Source organism: Lissotriton helveticus, chromosome 1_1 (assembly GCF_964261635.1).
Source record: "Lissotriton helveticus chromosome 1_1, aLisHel1.1, whole genome shotgun sequence".
NCBI lineage: Eukaryota > Metazoa > Chordata > Amphibia > Caudata > Salamandridae > Lissotriton > Lissotriton helveticus.
In genome coordinates this window covers 683,326,304-683,351,057 of record NC_136057.1, presented here as the reverse complement: position 1 = coordinate 683,351,057, position 24,754 = coordinate 683,326,304, and the positions used below count along the sequence as shown (strand labels likewise).

Below are 24,754 nucleotides of genomic sequence, written 5' to 3'. Positions count from 1 at the left end.
GACTGGTGTAAAGATCATCAGATCTAGGAGACCCACAACAAAAAAGCTCTGCAGCTCACTACCGTCATCGCCTTTCTAATGCACTCTTTCTCGAAGTGCCTTAATTCCTATACCACTTAACCACCAACAACCTTTTAACTTTTCTCAGAACATTTTTAGTGGTGTTTAATTATGTGTGGGAGTGAAGTGCTTATTAATCAAATGCTGTCTGACATTTGGTCATTCCTCTATGCTAACATGATGGAATTTGACGTGGTATTATAAAGTTAAAGCACAAATATCTACAGATAGCACTTTGTGTTTTTTTAAATTCTTCGTAAACATTAATTGTGCTTTGAAAACAGTTTCAATGACATGGCGTAGCTGACACGTGTTTCATCTCCATCAAGGCAATTAATTGATGTTTATAGAGATCGCACAATATTTTATAAGTATATAACAACGTCAGTCAGCAGTAGGTTTATGATTTAGTTATTTTGAAATTCGTAGTAATTCCCGTAAAATTCTCCCTAGGAGGAAGGAACAATCCTCCTATTACCAGCTCAGTGATGCATGATAACACCCTAGGAAGTGTCAGGGAAGGTGGATAACTGCCCTCAGCAGACAGCAACTTCTCAGTGTATGATGCAGAACAGCTGTTGGCTCAACCGAGTTAAGCTTTTTATTCATAGTAATCAATACTGCAAGGGCAGTGTTACTAATCTAGGAAATAAGGCTCAATTCACAAAGATTTTTCTCTGAGCACTTGTGATGACTTACTCCTGGATTTCCAGGTGTAAGTCACACCAATCCATGGAAAACGCTCCACAAATTGGGCCCTATAGAAGGACGCTGCAGCACAACAGCAGCGCTTCTAGTCTGATTTAGAGCTGGCATTTAAGGACCCTGTGCTACAAACCGTAAACAGAGTATCCTGCTTGAGCGACATGCTCTATATCCAGAGCCTTCCACAATCGTGCATGGCAGGGGCGTGAAGATGAATGTTCAGCAAAAAGCACTTCTTGTTTCCTGTCCCCCCAGTGGAGAAATCCATTTCTGAAACAATACAGCTTTGTGCCTGGCTTGTTTCCTCTCTAAAGACTGGCTTGACAAGCAGGTATTGCAACTCCAAGTATGTAATTTGTATAGGCTGTGCTGGTTTGCTTTTGTATTTGCTAAGAGCAGTCGCTCAATTACAGGCTTTTCTTACACACATATACGCTACCAGGAAGTTATTTTTGTTACTGGAATACCTACCATTGGTGTAATGGGCCCATTACACCATAGAATTATTATGGTACAAACCAACCTTGGCTGTAATTGAGCTGCAAGCATACATTACATTTGTCACGTGGCTACGCCCCAAAACACTGCTAGAAATAATCATGGCTACGGATTATAGCTTATGTCTCTAAGAAATGCGAGCATGAAACTGATAAAGTTATAAGCGATTCCTTATTAAAGGAGGCTTATGGCTCAATGTTCACAGTTGCAATGTCCTGCCTGAATGGTTGCAACGTTACTACAGCTCGAGTATCATACCCCGCCAGATTCGGGGAATGGTGTTGCTCGTGGTATCTGTAGACCTGTTTTGCAGCATTTTTTGGAAAAAATAAATCACAAGGATTCTCGCATTCCTAGAAACTATTGCGTCAAAAAGTATGCCAGTGAAAAGAATAATTCTATCTGAAAACCATGACACTTCTGGTTCATTGAAACTATTAGTGTTTATGGTGAATTCTGTACTTGTAGTCACTTTCAGCTTCAAGATAAAGAAAATGTTGATACTATCGAACCCACGAAAGACTGGCGCTGAGCACTTAAGCAGAGCACATAGAGGCATGTTCGTATGCCACTGCTCAGGTTTAACGGTCTGCCGTTTCTTGGCACTACTGCAGGCCTTGCGTTTTGTTTTGCACAGCTGTCATTTCTTGCTGTTTCACTTCAAACTTACTGAACTCTATTACCTTACATCACCTGCAGTTCATATCCAATTTTGTAGCCATTTTAATGACACACAAAGAAAATAGAAACAATTGTCTGTCCGCGCTCACATGATGCATGTCCTTTTTTTGGATAATTTTCAGTTCATGTTTAACTTGAGGTTAAAGTCAATGTCTGCATCTATACTATGAACTAACCCATAAAGGGAACCCTTCACATGGAACCCTCTTCAGTCTTGTTCCACAGTGATTTTTGTAATGCAATCAACACTCACAGCTCCCCTCTGAAATCTCTCCACTATGGGAGCCTGAATTCAAAAACATTGCATTGGCAGGAACTCAGGAACTGTCACCCTAGGTCTCAGCAAGGTCACTCCCACCCACCAATCACAGAGCGCTTCAACGCTTCTTTTACCCAACAGCACTGTCCCCTGAAAACTCACACATGCCACCATCAACCTTCTTTAAAGCAAACTTCCCCTGCTCCAGTGATCTCAGTCCTGACAGCCCCTGCATCGCCTTGCACAAATGACCTCCTCAAACCTGAATTCCATGTGCCACTGGTGTTACAGCCAGCCATGCCTCTGGGGCAGATTTCACTCTCTGAGCTTAAATGAAGAGTTCACCATTACAAGGAATGAAGTCCTGGCCTAAGAATGGATTATGATGCATCTGTTAGTGGGACTCAAGAAAACTGATCACTCAGGTCTTTGGAATTCTATCTACAACTGCCGCTAAAAAGAAAAGGCGGTTGTGTGCGTGAAGAAGTTCCTGGGTTACACTCCTGACCTTGCTCTGTCCCATGACACTTGTCCGCTGCAGAGTCCCACAATGAGCAGATCTCACAAAAAATCATACACAAGGATTATATCGGCCCTCCAGCCTAAATCCTGCTGTCCCAAAACAACAGCTATTGCGTGTATGCTCAAGACAGCCACATCTACCAACAATGACTCTTTCTTTGGATAATGGCATTTGAGTAAGAATGGAATCGCCTTAACCATGACACAGAGGGCTAATCGCATTCCTGGGGGCTGCATCACAGACAGACAACCAACTTCCGGCTCCACTTCCACCTGGCCCTTTGTCGCTTCCGCCCTCGTGCGTCGCAGGAGATGATCCGCATACCACACAGGCCTGAGCTGAAAGGAAGAGAGGGAAACCTGTGGGAAAGAGAGATAATCCCCGTGACTCACCCGGTCTGCCACGCCAGGATGTGGTGGGGGCTGCTCGGCGGCGTGGCTCCCAGCTCGCTGGTTGGTGTTGAACTCCTCGGACTTTGAGGTAAGGCAGCTAGAAACAAAGAAGGTGGGGGAAAGGTCAGACACGGGGTAACAAGGCCGAGGAATCCAGGCAATGCGCACTCATCAGGCCAGATGAAACAAAGGCGCCTGGCTGTGATGAACAGGTTCCGTCAGCGCAGCCACCGCACCGACACACACAACAGGCCCCGCTGTCAAAGCCCGGCGGAATTCCATATTTATTTTCTGGTTTAAATCTCGTGAAGTCCCCACCACCCAGGCAGCCGAGCACACTTCAAAGGAGCATACTTTTAACGTGTGCATTTATATTTAGCACACAGGGCGTGTTTGCTGGTACAGAGCCGAGCACGACCAAAAGAGGAGAAGTGGCCCGTTTCTGACAAAGCGCCACGAAACAACGGAGACCACCCGTGACTGAAGTAAAAGTCACCACAAACCAGATTTATCTCCTTGTTTTACGGACACAGAAAGGGAGAAAAGACGAGAGCGCGGGGAATGTGTTAATATTGGAGGTCAGTGTCTGGCAGTTTCAAAAACAAAGTGAATCATTTGTCAGGCTTGTTTTGAATCGAGATTAACACCAAACCAGCGTATGCAGAACATTTCTAATGTGCAAATCTCACCCCTCCACTTCCCCGCTCCCATCACACCCCGCCTGCATTTGGAATTGGGGCCCAGGCACTATACTCTGTGTGAGGTCATCTTTTCCGCAGCTAAACCCACTACGGACTGCTGCACTGTTCCTAAATTAGCTCACAAATGTTTGTTTAAAGGTGCGTGGGAGATGATTTACTTTATTAACACCTAACCATATATTTTTGTCTTGCAGATGAGTCATTCCGGAATACACAAGCATCACTTTTGTTTACATTTACATAGATATTATCTCTGAAAGTATTTATCGAATCTGTTGAAGACTTTACACTCGTCTCCCTACATTGAGTTATATATTCATTTATGTTGGAATTTTGTAAGGAGGCTATATTTCGCTTATGCCAAAACACAGACTGGGGTAAAACAGCATACAATGTCTGCGGAGGAGAGAGTCTAATCAAATCGTTTCTAGAGCAATATCCTTCAGTCGGGACCCCTGTTCCGTACCGAGTCCAATTGGAAACAGATTTATACACTCAGGGACATATTTACAAGCCCCTATTGCCACCACAACGTTGGGGATAGGGGCCTCGCCTTATTTGCAAGGCAACGTTAAGCCACTTAACCAGGCTTAACGCCGCCTCGTAAATAAGGCACCCTTTCACGCAGTACTTAGCATGAAAGGGGTGGGCAATGGGTGTTGCTCTGCAACACCCATTGGTTTTGACGCTGCCCCCATTTACAAGGATGGCGTAAATATGGAGCAGTGCCAAAATTAAGACCAGGGAAAACCTGGTCTTCAACAGGCGCAAGGAGGAGAAATGCTTTATTTCTCCTTGTTTTTGCTGTTTCCATGTGTGCTGCACAACGCAGCGCACATAGAAACAGCAAATTGCCATTGATTGTTCATGTGCAGGAAGGTCCCCCTTCCAGCACATTAAGAATCGTTTAAAAAATGCTATTTTGCAACTTTTATGTGTGCTGCATAAGGCAGCACACATAGAAGTTAGAAAACAGCATTTAAAGATTGTTTATGTGCAGGAAGGGGGACCTTCATGCACACAAACAATCTTCCCCTCAACACAGGCACCGTTGCACTATGGTGCAAGGATGCCTGAGTTGGCGCTAGGCAGGTAAAGTTAGCGCCAGCGCAGGGGTAACGCAAGGGTGCACCATATTCTAGTTAATATTTGGCCTGCAAGGGCTATGCTGACAAATCTCCCACATTCAGTCTGGCACCCCAAGATGTTCTAAAGGTGAGGAATCTTCAGCTAGAAGTATAAATCCAAATTAATTATTAAGTTTGGCTCTGGGGACAAAACATATTACTGCATATACTGACAACTTCTTCATAATCACACAAGTAAAATTTGATTGAATTAGAAAGGCAGAACACAGGATCCAGACCTGAAGGGAGATGATGACCGCTTTCTGCTTGATCTAATGTTGACCTTGGCATGTAAAATAGTTTTGGGTAACTGGTAATCTTTTAACAAAATCTCATACAAAATTTGGCAGGAGTGGCTTAAGTTCCTAAGAGGTGAGGATAACATTGCTCGCCAAATTTCCCCTTTGAAGCCAAAACATAGGAGGATATAGAAGTCTCTGGATAAGGCAACCATGGTGTTTAAACCCCCATGAATGCAATAGAAAGAACTAACAGGTAACACCAGCAATCTGCGTAAAGCCCAATGTGGTGTGGGTGACCCTTGGTCCCGAGTTAGCGCTCCTTTCCTCTACCTCTCTATTTTCCTACTTATTTATTTAGTTGCCTTCTTAAGTGGGTTAATTTACATTACGTTACATTATAGCACATTACTCTAGTAGTTTTTTAGGAGAGAGGTTATGTCTTGGATTGAATAGAATCTAGCGGCATAGGCTCATAACGAATAGTTTCTTACCTGTCAGTGTAGTTTTGCAGCTTGAAGATCTTTCTGGATTCACTATGCTGTGCATTATTCTGCGGTCTAGTGTTTGGGTCCGGAATCGTAGTCTTTTCTTATTTTTTTTTTTCGTAGCCCAGGTGGGCGTCGACCTCCCACCTTTTGCTGTACTTCCTGTGATGTTGGCACGCTTCCTGCGGAAGCTCCCAACTTCGGGTGCCATCTTCGAATTCTTTTTTCTTGTTTTTGTGTTCGGTTTGTGAATCCTTTGGCAATGTTTTCTATTTCTTCTTCAAGTAAGTGATTTTTTCCCGCTTTGTCCTTTAAGGTGTCTGTTCTCTATTGACCTTGTGTTACAACCTTCTTCTCCTGCCTCATCTTTTTGGCAGAGGTGGGTGGGTACGCTAGTGAATCCAGAAAGATCTTCAAGCTGCAAAACTATACAGACAGGTAAGAAACTATTCGTTTTGCAGCGTGAATCTTTCTGGATTCACTATGCTGTGCATAGACTTTATAGCGGTTTGTTATGTTTGTGGCGGCTGGGTGGAAGATGAGCGTTGGTTGTTGAATATATGTTAAAGCACCTTCGGTCCTACTTGTGCTTCCTTGTTCATTTGTATATCCACACAGTAGTGCTTAGTGAACGTGTGCACTGAAGCCCATGTTGCCGCCAGGCATATGTCTTGTATGGGTGTGTTAAGGCTATTGGTGCTCCCTTCTTCCTGGTAGAGTGGGTTTGTGCCCCTTCTGCTAGTTCATGGCCTGCCTGTTTGTGGCAGAATTGTATAATTTGTGCGATCCATCGTACGATGGTTCCCTTTGTTACTGGTCTACCCAGGAAACTGCTTGCGATGGACACAAATAACTGCTTTGTTTTCCTGTGCTCTTTAGTTCTTTCTATTTAATGTTTTACTGCTCTTCTAGCCCTCTCTGCGCTTGTGGATGGTTTCTGAAAGAAGCTTGGTATTGGTACTGTCTGGTTCATGTGGAACCTTGACACCACCTTTGGCATAAAGTATGGGTCAGTTCTCATTACCACCCTATCATTGTGTATTTGAATGTAGGGTTCTTGCAGTGTTAGCGCTTGTAGTTCGCTTTCCCTGCTCAGCAAAATGACTACCACCAGAAAGGCTGTCTTCATTGTCAGCATTTGTAGGGAGGCCTTATGGATGGGTTCAAAGGGCGCTTTCATGAGCTCTGATAGGACTAAATTAAGGTTCCATGCCAGTGGCGGCATCCTCTTAGGTAGTGCGATCCTTTTTGCCCCTTCCAGGAATCTCTTTACTATTTGTGATGTAAAGAAGCTCTTTCCTGTCTCTCCTCTTGTGTAGGCTACTATCGCTGCTAGGTGTACTCTTAGCGATGATTAACTTAGTTTTGCTTTCAGCAGGTGTGTGAGATATCTTAGCACCGTTGATTCCCTTGTCATCTTCTTGTGTAGTTTCTTCTTGTTGCACCATTGTGTGAACCTCTTCCATTTTGCCACATAGCACCTTCGTGTGCTAGGTCTCCTTGCCTCTCGTAGCACCCGCTGGGTGCTCTCAGGTAACCTTAGGTGTGCAAATTCTATGTCTTCAGGAGCCATGCCGCTAGGCTGAGGCTCTCTGGCTCTGGGTGTAGTACTTCTCCGTTTTGCATGGAGAGTAAGTCTTTCCTTACCCCGAACTTGTGGGGTGGTCCCTGTGCCATTTCCATTATCTGTGAGTACCAGGTCTGCCTGGCCCACTGAGGTGCCACCAAGATCAGTGTCATGTTGCTGGTTCTGCACTTGTTGAGTACCCTGTGTATCAGTGGTATCGGGGGGAAAAGCGTAGGCAAATGTTTTTGACCAGCTTATCCATAGGGCATTCCCCTGGGATCGTTCCTCTGGTTGCCTGGATGTGAAGTATCGGCATTTTGCATTCTGGTGTGTTGCAAATAGGTCTATCGTCGGAGTTCCCCACCTCCTGAATAGCCTTTGCATTTCCTGTGCATTGAGCTCCTACTCGTGGGATGCTGAAGTCTGTCTGCTGAGCCGGTCTGCTTCCACATTGTCCTTCCCTGGAAGGTGTATGGCTAGCAGGTCTATTTTGAGTGGGATGGCCCATCTCCATATTTCCTGCGCTAGGTTGGACAGTGCGACTGATTGTGTTCCGCCCTGTTTGTTGATGTAGAACATCGTTGTTGTGTTGTCTGTTTGTATCAACACTCTGGTTGTACAGTTGTTTCTGGAATGCCTTCAGGGCGAGGAACACGGTCTTCAGTTCCAGGTAGTTGATGTGTCTGACCGCATCTGCTGCAGTCCACAGACCCCTCACTTTGAGTTTGTTCATGTGTGCTCCCCATCCCATCTGGGATGCGTCTGTGGTGATGGTCACATTTGGGTTTGGTGGTTTTAAGGGCTTCCCCCTTGTTATGTTCTCCCTGTTTCACCAAGTAATCTCCTCCTGCACTGCGTGCGTTACAACCACTAGATCTTCCCAACTTCCTGTAGCTTGTGACCATTGTTGTTGCAGCCATTCCTGAAATGGTCTGATGTGGAGCCGTATATTGGGGACTAAGTGTATGCAGGACGCCATCATCCCCATGATCTTGCTCGCTGTCCTCACTGTCAGAGCTCGCCCCTTCTGGTAGTGGCGTTTCTCCTTCAGCAGGACCAGTGTTCTCTTGTCGCTGGGGAACACTTTGCTCTGTATGGTGTTGATCTGTGCCCCTAAGAAGATCTTCACCTGCTCTGGTTCCATTGAGGACTTCCCCCAGTGTATGGAGAATCCTAGGTCTGTCAGTGTCTCTGTCACCCGCTGTGCGTGTTCCTTGCATGTCCTGTGTGGACTTGCTTTTATTAGCCAGTCGTCGAGGTAAGGGTATACATGAATACCTTCCCAGCGTAGGTACGCTGCCTCGGCTGTGAGACATATTAGCCAGTCATTGAGGTAAGGGTATACATGAATACCTTCCCAGCGCAGGTACGCTGCCACGGCTGCGAGACATTTGGTAAACACCCTTGGTGCGGACTTTAGTCCGAAGGCTAGGGCTGTGAACTGATAGTGTTCTTTGTTGATGGTAAATTTTAGTAGATGTTTGTGCTGCCTGTTCATGGGAATGTGCAGGTAGGCATCTTTGAGGTCAATGGTGGACATGAAGTCTCCGTCTCTAATCTGAGGAATGACCTCTTGGAGGGATGTCATTTTGAACTTTTGTGTCTTTATGTATTCGTTTAGGAACCTTAGATCCAGGATGGGATTTAGTGTTTCGTCCACCTTTGGAACTAGGAAATAGTTTGTGTACACTCCCTTGTTTCTTTCTCTGAACTGAACTGGTTCGATGGCCTCCTTTCAGAGTAGTTCTTGTAATTCCTCTAGGAGTAGCGCCAGTTCTTTTCCTGAATGCACCTTCCTTTTTGGTTTTCTGTTTGGTGGTTTCTTTTCCAGTTCTATGCAGAATCCGAACTGTATGATGTTGAGTATCCATTTGTCTGCAGTTATCTTCTTCCACTCCTGGAAGAAGTGTCTTAGCCTGCCTCCTACTGGTGTTACATGGTCATCGCTGTTTGGTCTGTGTACCGCCTCTTGTTGGCCTTGTTGTGCTCCACCCTCGGAGGGGTCGTGTGGGTGGGCATGCTTTGCGTGACGGAGTCACTTTGAGGTGGGTTGTTGGCCCCCTCTTCTCGTTTGCCCTCGTCCATTCGCCCTCCTGCGAAAGGACAGGCCCCGAGGCTGGTACTGTCAGGATTGCTTTTGCTGCCCCTGCTGGGATTGATTGTCGTCCTGGTGTGCCTGCTGGAATGTCTGGTGTGACATTCCCAGCTGGTTTCCTCCCCTTCCGTTTGGTCTCCGTGTCGGGGTACCCTTTCTCATCCCTCTGAATTGTAAGGCCCCCCCATGGACCTTGCAGTTTCATTTTCTTTCTTGAGCTGGGTGAGTTTCTCATCCACCGGTGCTCCGAACAGTGTCTCTCCATTGAAGGGAGTGCTCAGGATGATGTTTAGCACTTCCGGCTTGAAGCCTGAGATCCTAAGCCAGGCCTGCCTTCTTTCTGTGATTTCTATCATTATAAGTCTGCTGGATGTGTTAGCCCCATCCAAGGCCGTTTTCAGGCTAGCATTTGCCATATTTTTTCCCTCCTCCACCAGGTGTGATGCCCTTTGCTGGTATTCCTTGGGGAGGTGCTTGAGCAGTGTAGGAAGGTAGATCCCTGACTATGGTTGCCCCCAACTTTTTGCCTGGTGTTTTGCTGGTTTTCTGACTTAGTTGACCTGGGACCCTGCTATTCAGGGCCCCAGGCCTACTGCTCTCTCTGTAAAATGGATTCCATGTACCTTAGGTACATATCTAAATTGGATACTGAGTCACCTTATCAGTCCCTGTACAGTGTACCTTAGGTACCCAGGGCATAGGTGTACCCAGGGCCTACCAGGGGCTGCAGCATGTATTATGCCACCCCTGGCTGGCCATCCAAATCTGACACAACTGGCTGCACGACAGCTGGGGCAAGGTGGTGTACTCACCCTTTGCTTTAGATATAGTATACCTATATCTAACCCTAAATGGACACACAGATCTCCTATCAGTCACTCCTATGGCAGGCCTTAACAATCCTGAAGGCAGAGTGCTTGGAATCGTGTGAGATGGTGCTCTGGCATGAGCTGAGCCTGTCTGCGGCTTTCGGGATCCATCCCTTAGCCGTTTCCATGATATCGCATACCATATACTCTTAAGTGCATTATAATCCTCGCGGTTATATGCCAACTCTGGTATCGCTTTATCAAAACATGTCGAGTAAGGTGTCATACGAATTGGAATACTAACCCCTCGCCAATTCTGGCGACGGGGTTAGCATTCCACCCTTCTAGAGGGACACGACATGTGTGTAACCCCTAACCCCGGTTAAAGTCAGACAGAGCCTTAGCATCCACAAAATGGATGCTGCCACCGAGACACAAGTCTGCCCTCCTGCTGCTGGGAGTCCTCCCAGAGCAGGAGATAAGGACAAAGGCTTTCCTGCCAGGGGCGGTGCCAGCACCGTCCCAGACAGGATTTTGTGTATTGTAGGTAGGCAGGGCTTCAGAGGAAGGTGACTGCACGTGGCACCCCGGTGCTCACTGTGCATAGGCTGGCTTGAACCAGTTCCAGGGACACTCCAGACCCTGTGCTGGGGAAAAGCCCGCCAAGGAAGGGGGTGTAACCACCCCCCTCCTGGTCCCACCCCTAGGGCAGGACTTAGTCGCGTGCCAGCCCCCTTTTCCCAGATAAAGGTAGGAGCAGGCCCCCTTCCAAATTAGATCATCTTTGAATCCTGAAACTACTTTCTACGAAAGGAACTCAAGACTTCTTCCTAAGATTTCTCCCTTGTGGCTAAGGAGTAGTCACCCTGCATCCACAGGCACCATCTTAAGAACACTGCGGTCTGCTGCAAGTCCTTCCTCAGGAATCCGACTGCCCAGCTCGACGAGAACCGGCTTCCCTGGCACCTCTGACCTCTACCCACCTCTACAGCCCAGCTGAGAACCGTGGGTGCGACGAGACCTCGAGGGACCGGCCATCTGCAAGACTGCACGACTTCTGCACAGCAAGCCCGCCGAGTAATTTCCTGGTGAGTGCTTTGGGGACCGAGAAGCCCCGACCCTGAGCAGCTCCAGCACCGAAGTGCAGCCTCCCAGCATCTCCACGATCTGCGTGGGGCCCTTCTGCTTTTTGCTGCTCACCGCGTTGTTTGGCTACTAGCCCGCTGGCTTGTGGCCTTCTGAACGACGCCCGACGACATCACTGCTGCTGGTCTGGTTGCTCCAGACTGGCCCTTGCTCCCTTCCCGAAGAGGAGCACCCCGGACCCTCCTGGTCCACTCCAGACTCCATTTTGAGTCCACCGCGTGGGCTTGAATTAGCCAAGGCTTGTTGCCCAATCCTGGGTAACTTCGACGCCGACAGCTTCATCCATCGTGGGACAGCTCGCCTCTCCATCCTGGTCGCCGACAACGCCTCCTGGTCCGTGAGATCTGCAGAGCCAGCGTCGCCCACTCACCTAGTCGAGGTGACTGCCATCCGGTGCCCTCCTGGTGCCCACTGACTACTGGCTAGTAGTCACGAACTTGGTCCCCTCTGCTTTCAGGTGTCATCCATCTTCCAGATCCAGGCTTGGATCAACTCGAACTATCTTCACTGGTCGCCTGCCAGCATCTTTTCTTCCAGGCTCCTGGTCCGGCAACGAGGATTCCCGACGTCTTTTGAGACCTATGCAGCTGCAGCCCCTGGGCTAGGTAACTTCGGCATTTCGGTGCCCCAGCATAGCCTCACTATCCAAGGGTCAGGATCCACTGTCGTTTTCTTCCTACCAGGTCGGGTTCGCCCGTAAACACTAACTTTAACTTTACTAGCTTCCATAGACTTTGTCCCGCATCCCGCGTGAGAGTGCACACTCTGCACCCGAGTCCCCTAGGTCTCCTAGAAGTAATCTAACGATTCCCTAGTCAAGTCCTAGCGATTCCAAAGCCTATTAGTCCTGTACTTACCTGCTAGTAATTTCGCATTCCACTTTTAAAGTATATGGTTTTTCGTGCCCCTCGGGCATTTGTGTATACCGTGCTAACTTAAGTATTTTCGTAAGAGTTTTGTTGTGTGCTTAGCACCCTGTCCTCATAAAGAGTACAGGGTTGTTGTGATTCTAATAAATATATTGTTTATTTTCATAACACTTGTGTGGTGTCCTTTCACTGGGTGTTCAAGGGGTAATGTGATGGTAAAACAGCTGGCTTAACACGCCCTCTAGAGTCTTAGCCTTAGACTGCTCGTATCCATGCTACTAGGATAGCTGGTCTATGAGGTTGACTTACAACCAATCATCAATAAGGGTTGTTTGGACTGATATATAGTGATCACTAGAATAGTGAACACTGCACATCAGGCCAACTTCTCACAAGCAGTTGCCCCATCTCGTCCCAATGCTGGTACTGGTGTCTGTTCAGCAGGGCATTGGAGTTCGCCATGCGCCAGTGTACTGCTGCAATTCTCTCAATTTTTCTTCCAGTTAGGTCCATTCTCCTACTGTCCTTGTCTGGTGGTGGCCCTGACATTGTTGGAACGTTTGCCCTCTTCCTGGCTGTTGACGCAATAATGGAGTCTGCCGTGACGGATCCCTGAATGTAGGAAGGATCCTGAGAGGAGTGTTTGTACTTTTTCTCCGTCCTAGGTGTGATAGACCTGCAGGTCACTGGGACTTTGAACGCCTCCCTCCCTTGGTCCATGACACTCTGAAGCATGGGGAGGAACTGACTCTTAGTTTGAGTGGGGAGCAGGGTCTCTAAAAGGAAAGATGCCATTGGCTTTTCCTCCTCCAGTTTGACTGCATAGGCCGCTGCCACGTTCTTGATGACCATATTATATGCCCCAATGTCATCTGGTGGTGAAGGCCTCGAAGGATAAGTCTCCACGGGATCTTCCGGGTTTTCTGAGTCGAGGTCCTGCCAATCCAGGTCCTGTATCATCGAGGATGCCGAGCCGAAAGTCGTTCGCTGGTCATCGGCGCCTTCTTTGTCATAGTATAGGCCCTCTTCCTCTATGTGTTCCTGAGGCGCGGGAGTTTTCGGCGGCCCTTCGGCGTCAAATTCCGCTTCTATCTCGACGATCGTTGTCGAGGTTTTGACGGAATTGTGAACGTCGTCATTTTTTCGACGAACTCTTTCTTCCTTTGCAGGATGTTCTCCGTTTCAGCCTCGAGCCTTCTCTTTTTCCTCTCCATCTCGGCGAAATGCTCGGCGTCTAGCGTTTCGGCCGATCTCTTCGACTTAGTCGTCGATGTCGAAGCGACCTTCGGGTCCTTCTTCTTCAAAGTCGAGCGTTCCTTTTTGGGAACGTGCTTCGACGACCTTGGCTTTTCGCCGGCCTTCGCCGCCTGGGAGTCCTTTTCGAAGGATCCCCATCGCTGTTTGTCCTTTGATGCAGCTGGGGCCGTCGAGGTTTTCGGCGCCAGTTCTCCCTTCGGGGACTTCGAATCTGTTTTTCAAGAGTCCTGAGCGGGCTTTCGAGAGTCTGTTGGGGGTTTAGGGGTCGACGTCTCTCCTACCTCTTTAGATGCCTTCTTATCAGTCTCTACGACCGGGTAGTCATCTGGTCCCTCGGCGATGTTGTCCTCTTCGTCGCTAGAGAGGCCCAGGTCCCGAAGCGACGGAGGTTGACCTTTGTCTTGCATGATGTAATTGGCTCTCCTCTGTCTCTCTCTTACCCGGAGTATCTTCGGGGTGAAGGCGGAGCAGGTGTTGCAATCCTTGCTCTCATGGTCGACCGGTAAGCAGAGGTTGAAGACCGGGTCCTGGTACTTCTGCGCGTATTTGTTGTGGCAGTTACAGCAGAATTTAAAAGGTGTATTGTCCATTCCTGCACTCAGGGGGCCCCCTGTGTGCGCATTCTCCGTTGGACATCAAAGATCTCGAAGTTCTCCTCCTTCTTTGTCGTTCTGGCTTGGTTATCTTGTTCCTAGGTATCTTCGCCAATCTTTTCTGTGAAAAGTTCGCCTTTTCTTCTTCTTTTCTCCAAAAACTCTGGAGCCTCTCGGTGACGATCCAGACCCAACGGCGGAAAAAAGAATCTGAAGATGGCGCCCAAAGGTGGGAGCTTTCGAAGGAAGCGTGCCGACGTCACAGGAAGTACACCAAAAGGTGGGACGTTGACACCCACCTGGGCTAAGAAAAAAAAGAAAGAAAGAAAAGACTACGATTCAGTACCCAACCACTAGATGTCGGAATAATGCACAGCATAGTTAATCCATAAAGATTCACGCTGAAAACTGTATGGGAAGATGTATGGTCTCAGAGGGTCTTTATTCAGGGTCTCCAATCATGGAATAGGCTGTAATAGCATGTGTTTAATGTAAATCCCAAAATGCGATCAAAACAATTAAGCAATATCCTCTTGTTTAACGACGTGAACAATGCTATACATTTTTATTTTGTTGTATTGTATTTGTGTTTGTTTTGGCAAAATTCAGTACATTTTTATTGAACAACAAAAAGAAAGGCAGAACATAGTGTTACAGAAGTATCGAATTATATTATTGAGACATGTTCCTTTGCACTAGACCCAGGGCAGCATAATAACTAGTAAATTGAAATGCTAACATATTATTGAAAAATATGCAATGTAGTAAGTGCCCTTAACCCCTTCGGCGCTCATGACGAGCTGAGCTCGTCATGAGTTGTGCCGCTCGCACGCTGATGACGAGCTCAGCTCGTCATGTAACGCGGCTTTTTTTAAAAAGCCACGTAGCGCAAAACTAGCCGCCGCACGCATGCGGTTAAAACAGTAGAGAACTAATGCATTACATGAGATACACAAAGGTTTCTGATATGAAAGATTATAAACAAGAGGTGTTAAGAGAAAACTGATAACTTCTACTACTAATACAAAATAAGTACATCACTGATTAATTATTTGGTCATGGAATTAACGAAGGAAGGGGTGTAGGACTAGTCAAGGGTTCCTAGCCCTTTACAGTAAGAAGTTAATCACTGTTAGTACACCAGATAAGTAATCAAGTGTATTTGAGCATCTCATGAGGAGCACTCTGGTTGCATTCGGAAGAAGACAGAAGGCGAAAGAGCAGTGAAGGTTTACTAAGGTGAATATAGACTAGACTAGACTAGAATTTTATTTGTAAATATGGTTTATATAATATGCTCAGACACTGGAGAAAAGCTGAAAGTGTCTGATTTCTGTTGGGTATTTAGCATTGTCTTGTTGTTGTCTGGCCTCTATTCTGTTGGTGTTTTTTGCTTGTGTTTATTTTTGGTGCTTTCTGGGTTGCTTGTCCCACTGGTTGCCCTGCCAGTTTTTCCTGCTGCCTGTCTCCTACTCCACTGCTGTTTCTGCTTCCCGCTCCACTGCTATTTCCACTTCCTGCCCTCGGCTAGATATTGAGGCTGCGCCACTCCCGCACAAAGGAAAGCCAGTCTGCGCCCATCCACGCCTGGACCGCGTCCAGCCCCAGGACTCCTGGCCCTCCCACCATCCACCCCTACACCGCCAAAGAACTCCTTGACACTGGAACAACAGCTGCTTCACTGCCACCCCACGATCAACCTAAGGACTCTTCACCTGCCTCCACTGCCACTTAGATTGCCACACAGGACCCCCCGCCCGCACCAGACCTCACACTGCTCCCGCTCAGAAGACTACGAACTACTGGGCACCGCTTCAATGCATCCTGCTTAACACCCGCTCCCTCTGCAAAAATGACACGAAAATCTGGGACATCACCACCACCACCTATGCGAACATTGCCTTCATCACCGAAACATGACTCAAACTGTCACCGCCATACCCGACGGCTACAAGATGATACATCGAGACTGCACCGACAAACACCACAGGGGCATTGCTATCATCTCAAATGAAAGCACCTGATGCACCATCACCAATGGTGAGCCAACACGACTTATGGAACATCTCTAATTCCGAAAACAAACTGATGCTAAGACCACGCTAAGAGGTACCCTAGCCTACAGACCCCCAGGATGCAGATCAAGCTTCTGAGAGGCCATCTCCAACATCATAGCCCCCTTTGTCATCGACTCCCTCCACACCATCTTGCTTGGTGACCTCAATTTTCACATTGCCGACCCCAACTTTACCGCCCTGCTGGAGAACCTCAACAATATCGGCCTGACCCAACTGGTCATTGAACCCTCAAACAAAGCAGGACACACACTCAACATCATCTGTACTGCCAGCAAAAGAACCAAATTCACCCACGTGTCACAACTCACCTGGACCGACCACACCATTGTTCACTTTACCACCTTGAATGCCCAGCAACCCATCATCACAGCACCTCCCCCTGCAGATGTGGCAAGGTAACCAAGGAGCTATGGACACAAGACCTCAGCACCACACAACCCGAAACTTCAGAAGATCTTGACCAGGACTTCTCCGCCAAGATCAACAAATGCGTGGACAGTCGCCCCGCTAAAATCAGCGGAGACCAACAAAACCTCGAAACAAGCCAGCTGGTATACCCCAGAGCTCAGAACCACCAAACACAACTGCTACCAACTCGAGAAGCGCTGGTGTGCCACCAAGGACCTCTCGGACAAAGCCATCCCAAAGCAGTCCTCAGCAAGTACCACCAGAACATCATGAACATTAAAGAAGCCAAAAGAACAGCCATCACCACCGGCATCAACACCGCAGCCAACCACATGAAGGAAATCTTCAAAATTGTCAAGGAATACTCCAACCCTTTAGCCACAGAGAACACCATCCTCCCCTCCCAAGAACTCTGCATCACCCTCTCAGATTACTTCCACAGCAAGATTGCCACCATCTACAACAACCTCAATATCCAACTCCCACTCTGAGCCTCCACAACCTTAATCTACCATCGAACACCAGCCGAATGATAAACTCCCGGTCCCCACTCTCCACCCAGACCACCACAGCCATTATGGCATCCATCCACTCTGGGGTGCCCAACAACCGTTGCCCCCACCTTCTCTTCAACCTAGGAGCCAACCCTATCAGCTCAGAACTCACCAGCATCCTCAACACCTCCATCTCCACAGCAACTTTCCCAGGCATATGGAAACATGCAGAGGTCAGATCCCTCCTGAAGAAGCCCTCTGCCAACCCCTGCGACCTTAAAAATTACTGACTGATCTCCCATCTCCCCCTACCCAGCCAAAGTCCTTGAGAAAGCCCTCAACCGACAGTTCACCAAATACCTGGAACTTAACCACCAACTCAACGCCTCACAATCAGGATTCCATGTAATCACACACAGCACTCAGACTGCACTGATCACTGCTACAGATGACATCAGACCTCTCCTCGACCACAGAGAAACCGGAGCCCTGATCCTCCGTGACCTCTCTGCTGCATTTCCACCAAACCCTCATTGATAGACTCCACAACATCAGCATTCAGCAGAACACCCTCAAGTGGATCGCTTCTTTTCTTTCAGGATGCTCACAGAGCATCCAGCTGCTTCTCTTCACCTCTGCACCCAAGAACATCATCTGCGGTGTACTCCAAGGATTATCCCTCAGCACCACCTTATTCAACATCTACATGACCCCCCTGCAGACGTTGTCAGATTCCGCTGCCTCAACATAATCTCCTACACTGATGACACTCCACTAATCCTCTCGCTCACTGAGGACCTCTCCAATGCCCAAACCAACTTATGCAAATCCATGACCAACGTGGCACAATGGATGAGAGACAGCTGCCTCAAACTCAACGCAGACAAAACAGAAGTACTGATCTTTGTAAGAAACACCTCCGTATGGGACCAAAGCTGGTGGCCGGCAGAACTCGGACCAACACCCACACCAACAGATCATGCACACAACCTCTGCATCATCCTCTACAGCCAACTAACCATGAAACAACAAGTCTACACAGTCGCCTCTTCCTGCTTCCATACCCTCTGCATGCTCCTCCAACTCTTCAGATAAATACCAATCAACACCAGAAAGACAGTCACGCAGGTCCTCGTCACCAGCCCCCTCGACTATGGCAAAATTCTCTAAGCTGGAACCATCTCCCAGCTCCTCAAAAAATTCAGACCATACACAACACTGCAGTCAGACTCATCCTGGACCTCCCCAAATGGACTTGCATCACCCCTCACCTCAAAAACCTCCACTGGCTCCCCATCCAGAAGACATACCAGTTCATGATCCTCCTGCATGCATACAGAGTTCTCCATGACCAAGGACTATCATACATTAACCAACAACTGAACTTTCACCTGTCCGCTAGACTTCCGTGCTCTGCCTCTTTGGCCCACGCACAACCCTCCCGCATCTGTTGAAGTCACAGCGGGGTGCTCCTTCTTCATCGCGGCCAAGTCCTGGAATAACTTGCCCCCTACGTGGCAGAATTCAGGAACAAACTCAAGACCTGACTTTCGAAGGAGACACTGTACCCTCAGCACCCAGTTACCCTTAGGGGTGACAGTGCTGCGCTATACAAAGGCTGATTGATTGATTGAATTGGTTGTTAGTTATTTAGATTTTGGAGATGGATCTGAAACTCCCATTGACTCCATGCCTGTGTGACTAGCGAGGAAGGCACATAAATAAACTTTAACTGCTTAAGACTTATAATAGTGTTGAATACTTGGGTGCTATATTTAGTTTAACTATTTTTGGAGCACAATGCCAACTTCTTTTCAACTTGGTTTATTATAAGCTCCCTCTGCACACACAGCAATGGCAGGAAGCCAGCCAGTATTCAGTAAAGCAGGAAGCTCGTTCCTCACCCCCACACTCGGTTATCATCGCCCATGCACCATACAATGAAAAGGGGAGTCCTCCGCGCCTCCTTCTCATCGACTTGTCTCTCATGGAGGAAGTTCAATCTCCGCCGCTCCCTTCTAAATGATTCTAATCCGGTTTCCAGCAGTGGGAGGCTAGAACTACTAAGTGTCCGACAGGAAGATGGAAGACCCTTGCTTCCTACTACTGCAACTTACTGATTTATGAGAGGGAGTGCACATTCCAATCAGATAAGTATCTTAAGTACAAATGACTCCAAACTGGAGACCACCACCACCACCTCCTGCGGCTGCATATAATCAGTTATCTGTGCTCTCGCTGCATATCCAGGCTACACAGCTCAGTGAAGTGCTTATTCTACCTACAAAAGTGCTCATGTTGCCTTACATACAACAATCAAAGGGTATGAATGGAAGCAGGGCATCACTCGGAAAGTAGCGCGGGCATTTCATCGCTCAGAAAGTCGCCTGGGCATGTCATCTCTCTGAAAAACGCGCATTTCTTATCTCTGAAAGTCTCCAGGTAGTTGACTTCTATGAAAGTTGCCTGGGCATTTAATATCTCTGAAAGTCACCAACCTACCCCATTGAGAATATGAGAGTCGTGTTCTGTATTAACATAAGTGTGTCTATTCCAGCTTTTAGGGTATGAAAGCTATTTCAACACGGGTGAACCATGAGTGCCAATTCATAAATTAAACAATTTTATCATTAACTGTACAAATCTCGCACATTGCAGCTTTATCTTTATCGGAAATGCAGATTCCGTAAGGACAGCAGTAGTTGGAATAGAGAGCTGGTGTATATCACATTTAAAATAAGAATAGTTCCACATGTATTTTTCAAAACTATTAATGCCATTTTTGAATTCTAATACATTTGCTCAGAGAAAAGCGCTTAATGAAATATGCCTTTGTAAACACAACAGATGGAAGTTGGAGGGGAGGATTATGAATGAGGGTCGGTCATTTTAGTGACACCTTGCATTTGAGATGGTATTTAATAATAAATAAATTACTATTAGTTACCAAATGAAATATACATAGGCTACAAACTAACTCTCCAAAGTCTGGATGGGAAGACTTAATTTTTAAATTAAATTAAATGTTCACCGCCTTTCTCACTGGAAATGAAAATGATTCTTCAAAAAATTTCAGCATGTCAAGTTGTTACTTGTATATATTGGACAGCGTGTGAGGACGTGAAAAGATTTTAGTGTAGTATATAAATAAACATGCATCTTCATTTAGCACTCACCTGATGTTGCTTTACACATTTGCGGCATTCGTTTTACCCTGCTGTGTGCCACAAAGGTGCTTTGAGATGTGCTGTACTGGGAACTGCTATCCGATGAATTGGAACTCGTGTGCGAGAGTCTGTTGTGCTCCTTGTGAGTGGATGAGGACCGGTGGTACCACAACCGGAGTTCATCTGACACCGCAGTCCTGCCCGAGCCCCGCTCTTGGCTCTCCCTGCCAAGCGATGGAGTCCTTACAATCTGAGAGCGGGAGGGGGTCAGTCTTACGGAATCCGGGGAGTCCTCTCCATGCCAGTTCTCTTTGTACATCCCTCCCGCGGTATACGAGTTGGATGTCTTAAATTGTGCTTTCACACTGTAGTGCCCCTCCTGGTCGTTCTCCAGACTGCGCACCACCACAGGGGTGGCGCTTCCTTCAATGTAGAGCGGGTACTCTTTGATCCTGTATTGAGACGAGGGTTGGCTTTGACTGTGGAGGTAGACTCCGTGGTGTCCAGTTCCATTCCTTGCTGCCAAATTCGGCATGCTCCCTGAATTGGATGACAGGAGGTTCCCAGCGGATTTGTGCCTGTGCCGCTGCCTCTCGCGAGCCTTAGACGGCGAGTCCTCTGCTAGCGTGGAGTAGTTGGGGTTCATCTGAGCAGGATAGAAGTGCTCAGAGCTAGAGTGACTGGTGCACGAGGAACAGTCGTCCATCGGGTCAGAGCCATTGCTGCTACGAGTCCTTGGTGTGAAGAAGTCTGGGCTCCCAGTGTCGTTCTCGGACCCAAGAAGCTTGCCTTGCGATTCCAGGCTGGAGCTTCTATGTCTAAAGTGCTGGACTAGGCTATGCAGCCTGGTGGGGCTGAGGTCCACTGACCTAGAAGCAAAACAAAGGACATTATTCCTTGTGCATTGAGGAACATAATTCTTACCTCGTGTAGTATATCTAGAGGGAAAATGAGAATAGCTTGTGTTGGACATGCACCCAGAAGCAAAGACATTCTGGAAAAATAATCATTAGAATTAAAATGTCAAAGAGCGTACAAGAGGGGAATGAGAATGAGGTGAATGGAAATGGAGAGAGAGGATAGCGAGCTGATATAGTAAGGAGAACAGAGAAAGATGAGAGAACAATGAGAAGATTTAGAGGGACAGAGGGGATAAAAGAGAGAAAGAAAATGTACAGTTTTTAAATATGATTCATGGGCAAGAATTATTCTATTGGATTGATCAACAGAATGAATAAGATGTTGGCTTGCACATTTTCACACCACTGCAAATATGGCTTTTCCGTGGTGTATTACGAAAGTGCTTTAATCAGCTGGAAAGTAAGGTCATGGTACTCCGAGTAACAAAGGCAGTATTTACTTTTGCCACCTGCTCCATGCCTACTTTAGAGTACCCAAACCTTAATAACAAACCAAAGACTCAATGTTCACTACATATTGCTTTTGATGAAGGACATCCTCATGAGCTTAAAATGAATCACAAAACTCTCTGCTAAGATGCCCAGGTACCTATTAGCCAGAAGTGGTTCAAGTCCACCCAGCCCGGTCTCTTGCAAATCGGAACAGTACACCGTGCTATTATGCAACGACTGTACTAGACCCGTAGGCTTCCAGGAAGATACACAGACTACTGAATTTCTTCACCAAGCCTTTTAGCCATTAGATATATTGATTTTCAATGTCTTGATAGTTTAGATCAAAGGGGATGATGGACGGAGTGTTGAACATTGCAAGCACTCACCCCCAGTCAACTGATCTGGGTTTAATCCATCATCATTTTTTACCTCCCTCCACCACCCCAGTTCAGACATGCCATATGCAAATCAGTCTGACCGCGTGCCTCATGGGAATAGTTCAGCCCGAACTGCCAAGCCATGTGTTCCCTGGACCGGAAACAAGCATCCTGGTACTGGTTTCTGGCTAATCAGCCGTCATCAGCCAGGCTAGCTTGAATCCAGTGGCAAAGTTTAGATACCAGCATTCCTCTTGCGATATCTGGTGGGGCCAAAGGAAATAACACAAGTCACCCTGAAGGGGTATGGCTTCTGTGGCTGGATAGGATGCTCCAGACAGGTCTTGCACAAAGTCTGCCACCTTAGCCCTGACATACGTGAATCCTGCTTTAGTTCACTGTGAAAATGCCCAAATTTCATTTTATTTAACTATTTAAATGCGGCCGTAATTTGACCAGCTAATATTTGCTGGTTTTACATTAACTAGGGTGTATGGTGTATTTTATATGCATTTTGCAATATTAGATTTACAGTGGCCTCTTCAACAAAGATACTCTTGAGGTAAAGAGGGAATATGACAGGAACATCCTCTTCTACCCAGAATAAAACAGGAATATTTCAAGGATTCCTGTTTCTCTGTGCAAGGTGACATTTTCACCCTCACAGCCTAGGCATAGGACACACATGCTACTAGTAGATGTAGGTGGGTGTCCCTCTGTGGTTCATGCTGCTCTAGGCACCTCTCTAAGACCGAATTTCATGCATGCCTTGTCTCCCTCTGCATAAATGTAAGTAAGCATGTGCCTGCTTTTTATTGATTTTTATATAACACCATATGTTGAAGTCGAGTGCATAATTTACTTAAAGTTGTTTACAGTACAAAAATAAAGGGTTAGATCTATTTCTAAGCACTTTGGTGGTGTAAGAGTTATGAAAACGCATTTCCAAAGAGTTTGCGCCTCATAAGCATACATTTCTAATAGGGCAGCACATTCTTCACTTCAGCGAAAAATCACCTGCATCATCATATCTGACATACAAGCTGAATTACCCTAGAAGGCAGCATAATAAATTAAACTATTTGAGAAAAACATATCTGATTTTTCCAGATGAACTTGAGTAGTGTTACGTTGCGGGCCGGCATTCTGATGCCTTCTTGGTGGTGGCATTCTTACCTTGTGGCATGGACGTAATGTGGACTGCGTATTCGCAGGTCGGGCGTGGATGGCATGCTGGACTGAGAGTTCCAATGAGGGAGGCTGCGGATGGGGCTGTTCTGCAGAGAGCTGCTCCCTCCGCCCTCTGCACAGCTACCTGTGCTGGGAAAGCGCTTGTGGCCACTGAAAACAAAACGTCACATAGCCGCATCATGTTATTTCAGACTCATCGAAAAACTCTTGCTCACTGAGTTGAAGTATACAATTGAAATTTTCTCCTCGTTCAGTAAAACATCCTAAGCAGGAAAGGTATTTGTACATAATATTACATCCAGGAAACAATTGGGTCAAGCGTGAACCATCCTGAATTGAATAGCAGAACAGTGATATATTAATCACAATGTCTTTAAACATACATCATACAGCACATTTGAATTCAACAATATCCCTTGTTAGAGACAGGAAAGTCAAATCAATGTCCTTATGTTTGGAAACCGTAGTTCCGTTTATTCATAATTTTCTCTTATCATCACAATGGAAACAGCCGACACGTGTTTCGTTAGTACTAGTAAGTACCACAACTTCCTATTCAATTCAGGATGGTGCACGCTTGACCCAATTATTTCCTATGTGTATGTGTTAAAACTTTTGACTTAACATTCAGTCACCCTTGGTAGTGAGTAAAGTGGGCTCCTGTTGCACTCCGCTTATATTGTCATAATATTTCTGTATTACGGTCCTACAACAAATAACTTATTTACTATTCCTGTGATTGTGCGATCAGTCCTCTTTGGGAAACACCACTACCGATTTCTTTTCTTATTATAATATTACATCCTATAGCTGTAATGTAGCTTATACAGTGCAATAAATCTTAGTTTTTTTAATATGCAAAATACAAAAAAACGTAAACACTGTTATTAATAAAATGGAAAATGTTACTTACCTTTAACAAGAGCGTGAAGCTTGAGACTATTCTAGATTCAAATGCCCATTGCTCTGCAATCTAGTAGTTGAGCTTGCAACAGAATCTAGCAAAATGTTTTGGGGGGGGTCAATCACGGGGAGAGCGTAAATGTTATGTTAAGTGAGCTACCATTTGTGCAGTGCATTATTGCCACAGAAGTGGTATCAGAGCGCTCAAATGGTCAAGAGCAATTACAGGTGGACCCATGTGCCATTCAAAGTGTTTGAGGCTGTTGAACTTCTACTGTGGGACGGGTTGTGTGTGATGCATGAAGTCATGAAATGTGGTTGTGTTGTAGTGAACTTGGTGTTGCTTGTATGCGTGCCAATGTTCATGCAGCTAAGAAATAATAGAGGGCACTTCGTGTAGTGTTTATATTTCACATACCTAATCAAAGAAATGTTGCATGGCGGTACAGTACTTTCTACCTGCAAACAGCTGTGGCTCAACGCGAGAAAATGAACTAATGCTACAGTGTGCGGTTCTATGAGGTCCACCCAAAAGCAAGGAAATCCAGACGCTACAATATGTAGTTTGTGTGTCCACCAAAAAGCAGTAAAGATACAATCCAGGGAAATGAACAGACAACTCAACAAATGTGTCCATGGCTCCAATCCGAAGCAGTAAAGATGCAACCCAAAGAAAGTCACAGACACACCCAGTAGATGTAACCATGATGTCCACCTAAAAGAACGAATGGTAAACGCCCAAGGAAATCAACAGGAGCTGTGGGCTCCACCC

The 24,754-nt window shown here is 46.6% G+C and overlaps 1 protein-coding gene across 7 annotated transcripts in view; it reads right to left on the bottom strand.

The window, feature by feature from the left end:
• Window positions 1-24,754, bottom strand: part of FRMD4A (FERM domain containing 4A) — an 853,273-nt gene that overhangs the window by 14,666 nt on the left and 813,853 nt on the right. For all 7 annotated transcript variants that reach the window (XM_078674208.1, XM_078674207.1, XM_078674206.1 and 4 more), the window contains exons 20-22: window positions 23,065-23,229; window positions 20,166-21,025; window positions 3,119-3,215 (exon numbers count right to left, since the gene is read on the bottom strand). In XM_078674208.1, the coding sequence (XP_078530334.1) occupies window positions 3,119-3,215; window positions 20,166-21,025; window positions 23,065-23,229 (1,122 nt within the window). The remainder of the gene's footprint in view (window positions 1-3,118; window positions 3,216-20,165; window positions 21,026-23,064; window positions 23,230-24,754) is intronic.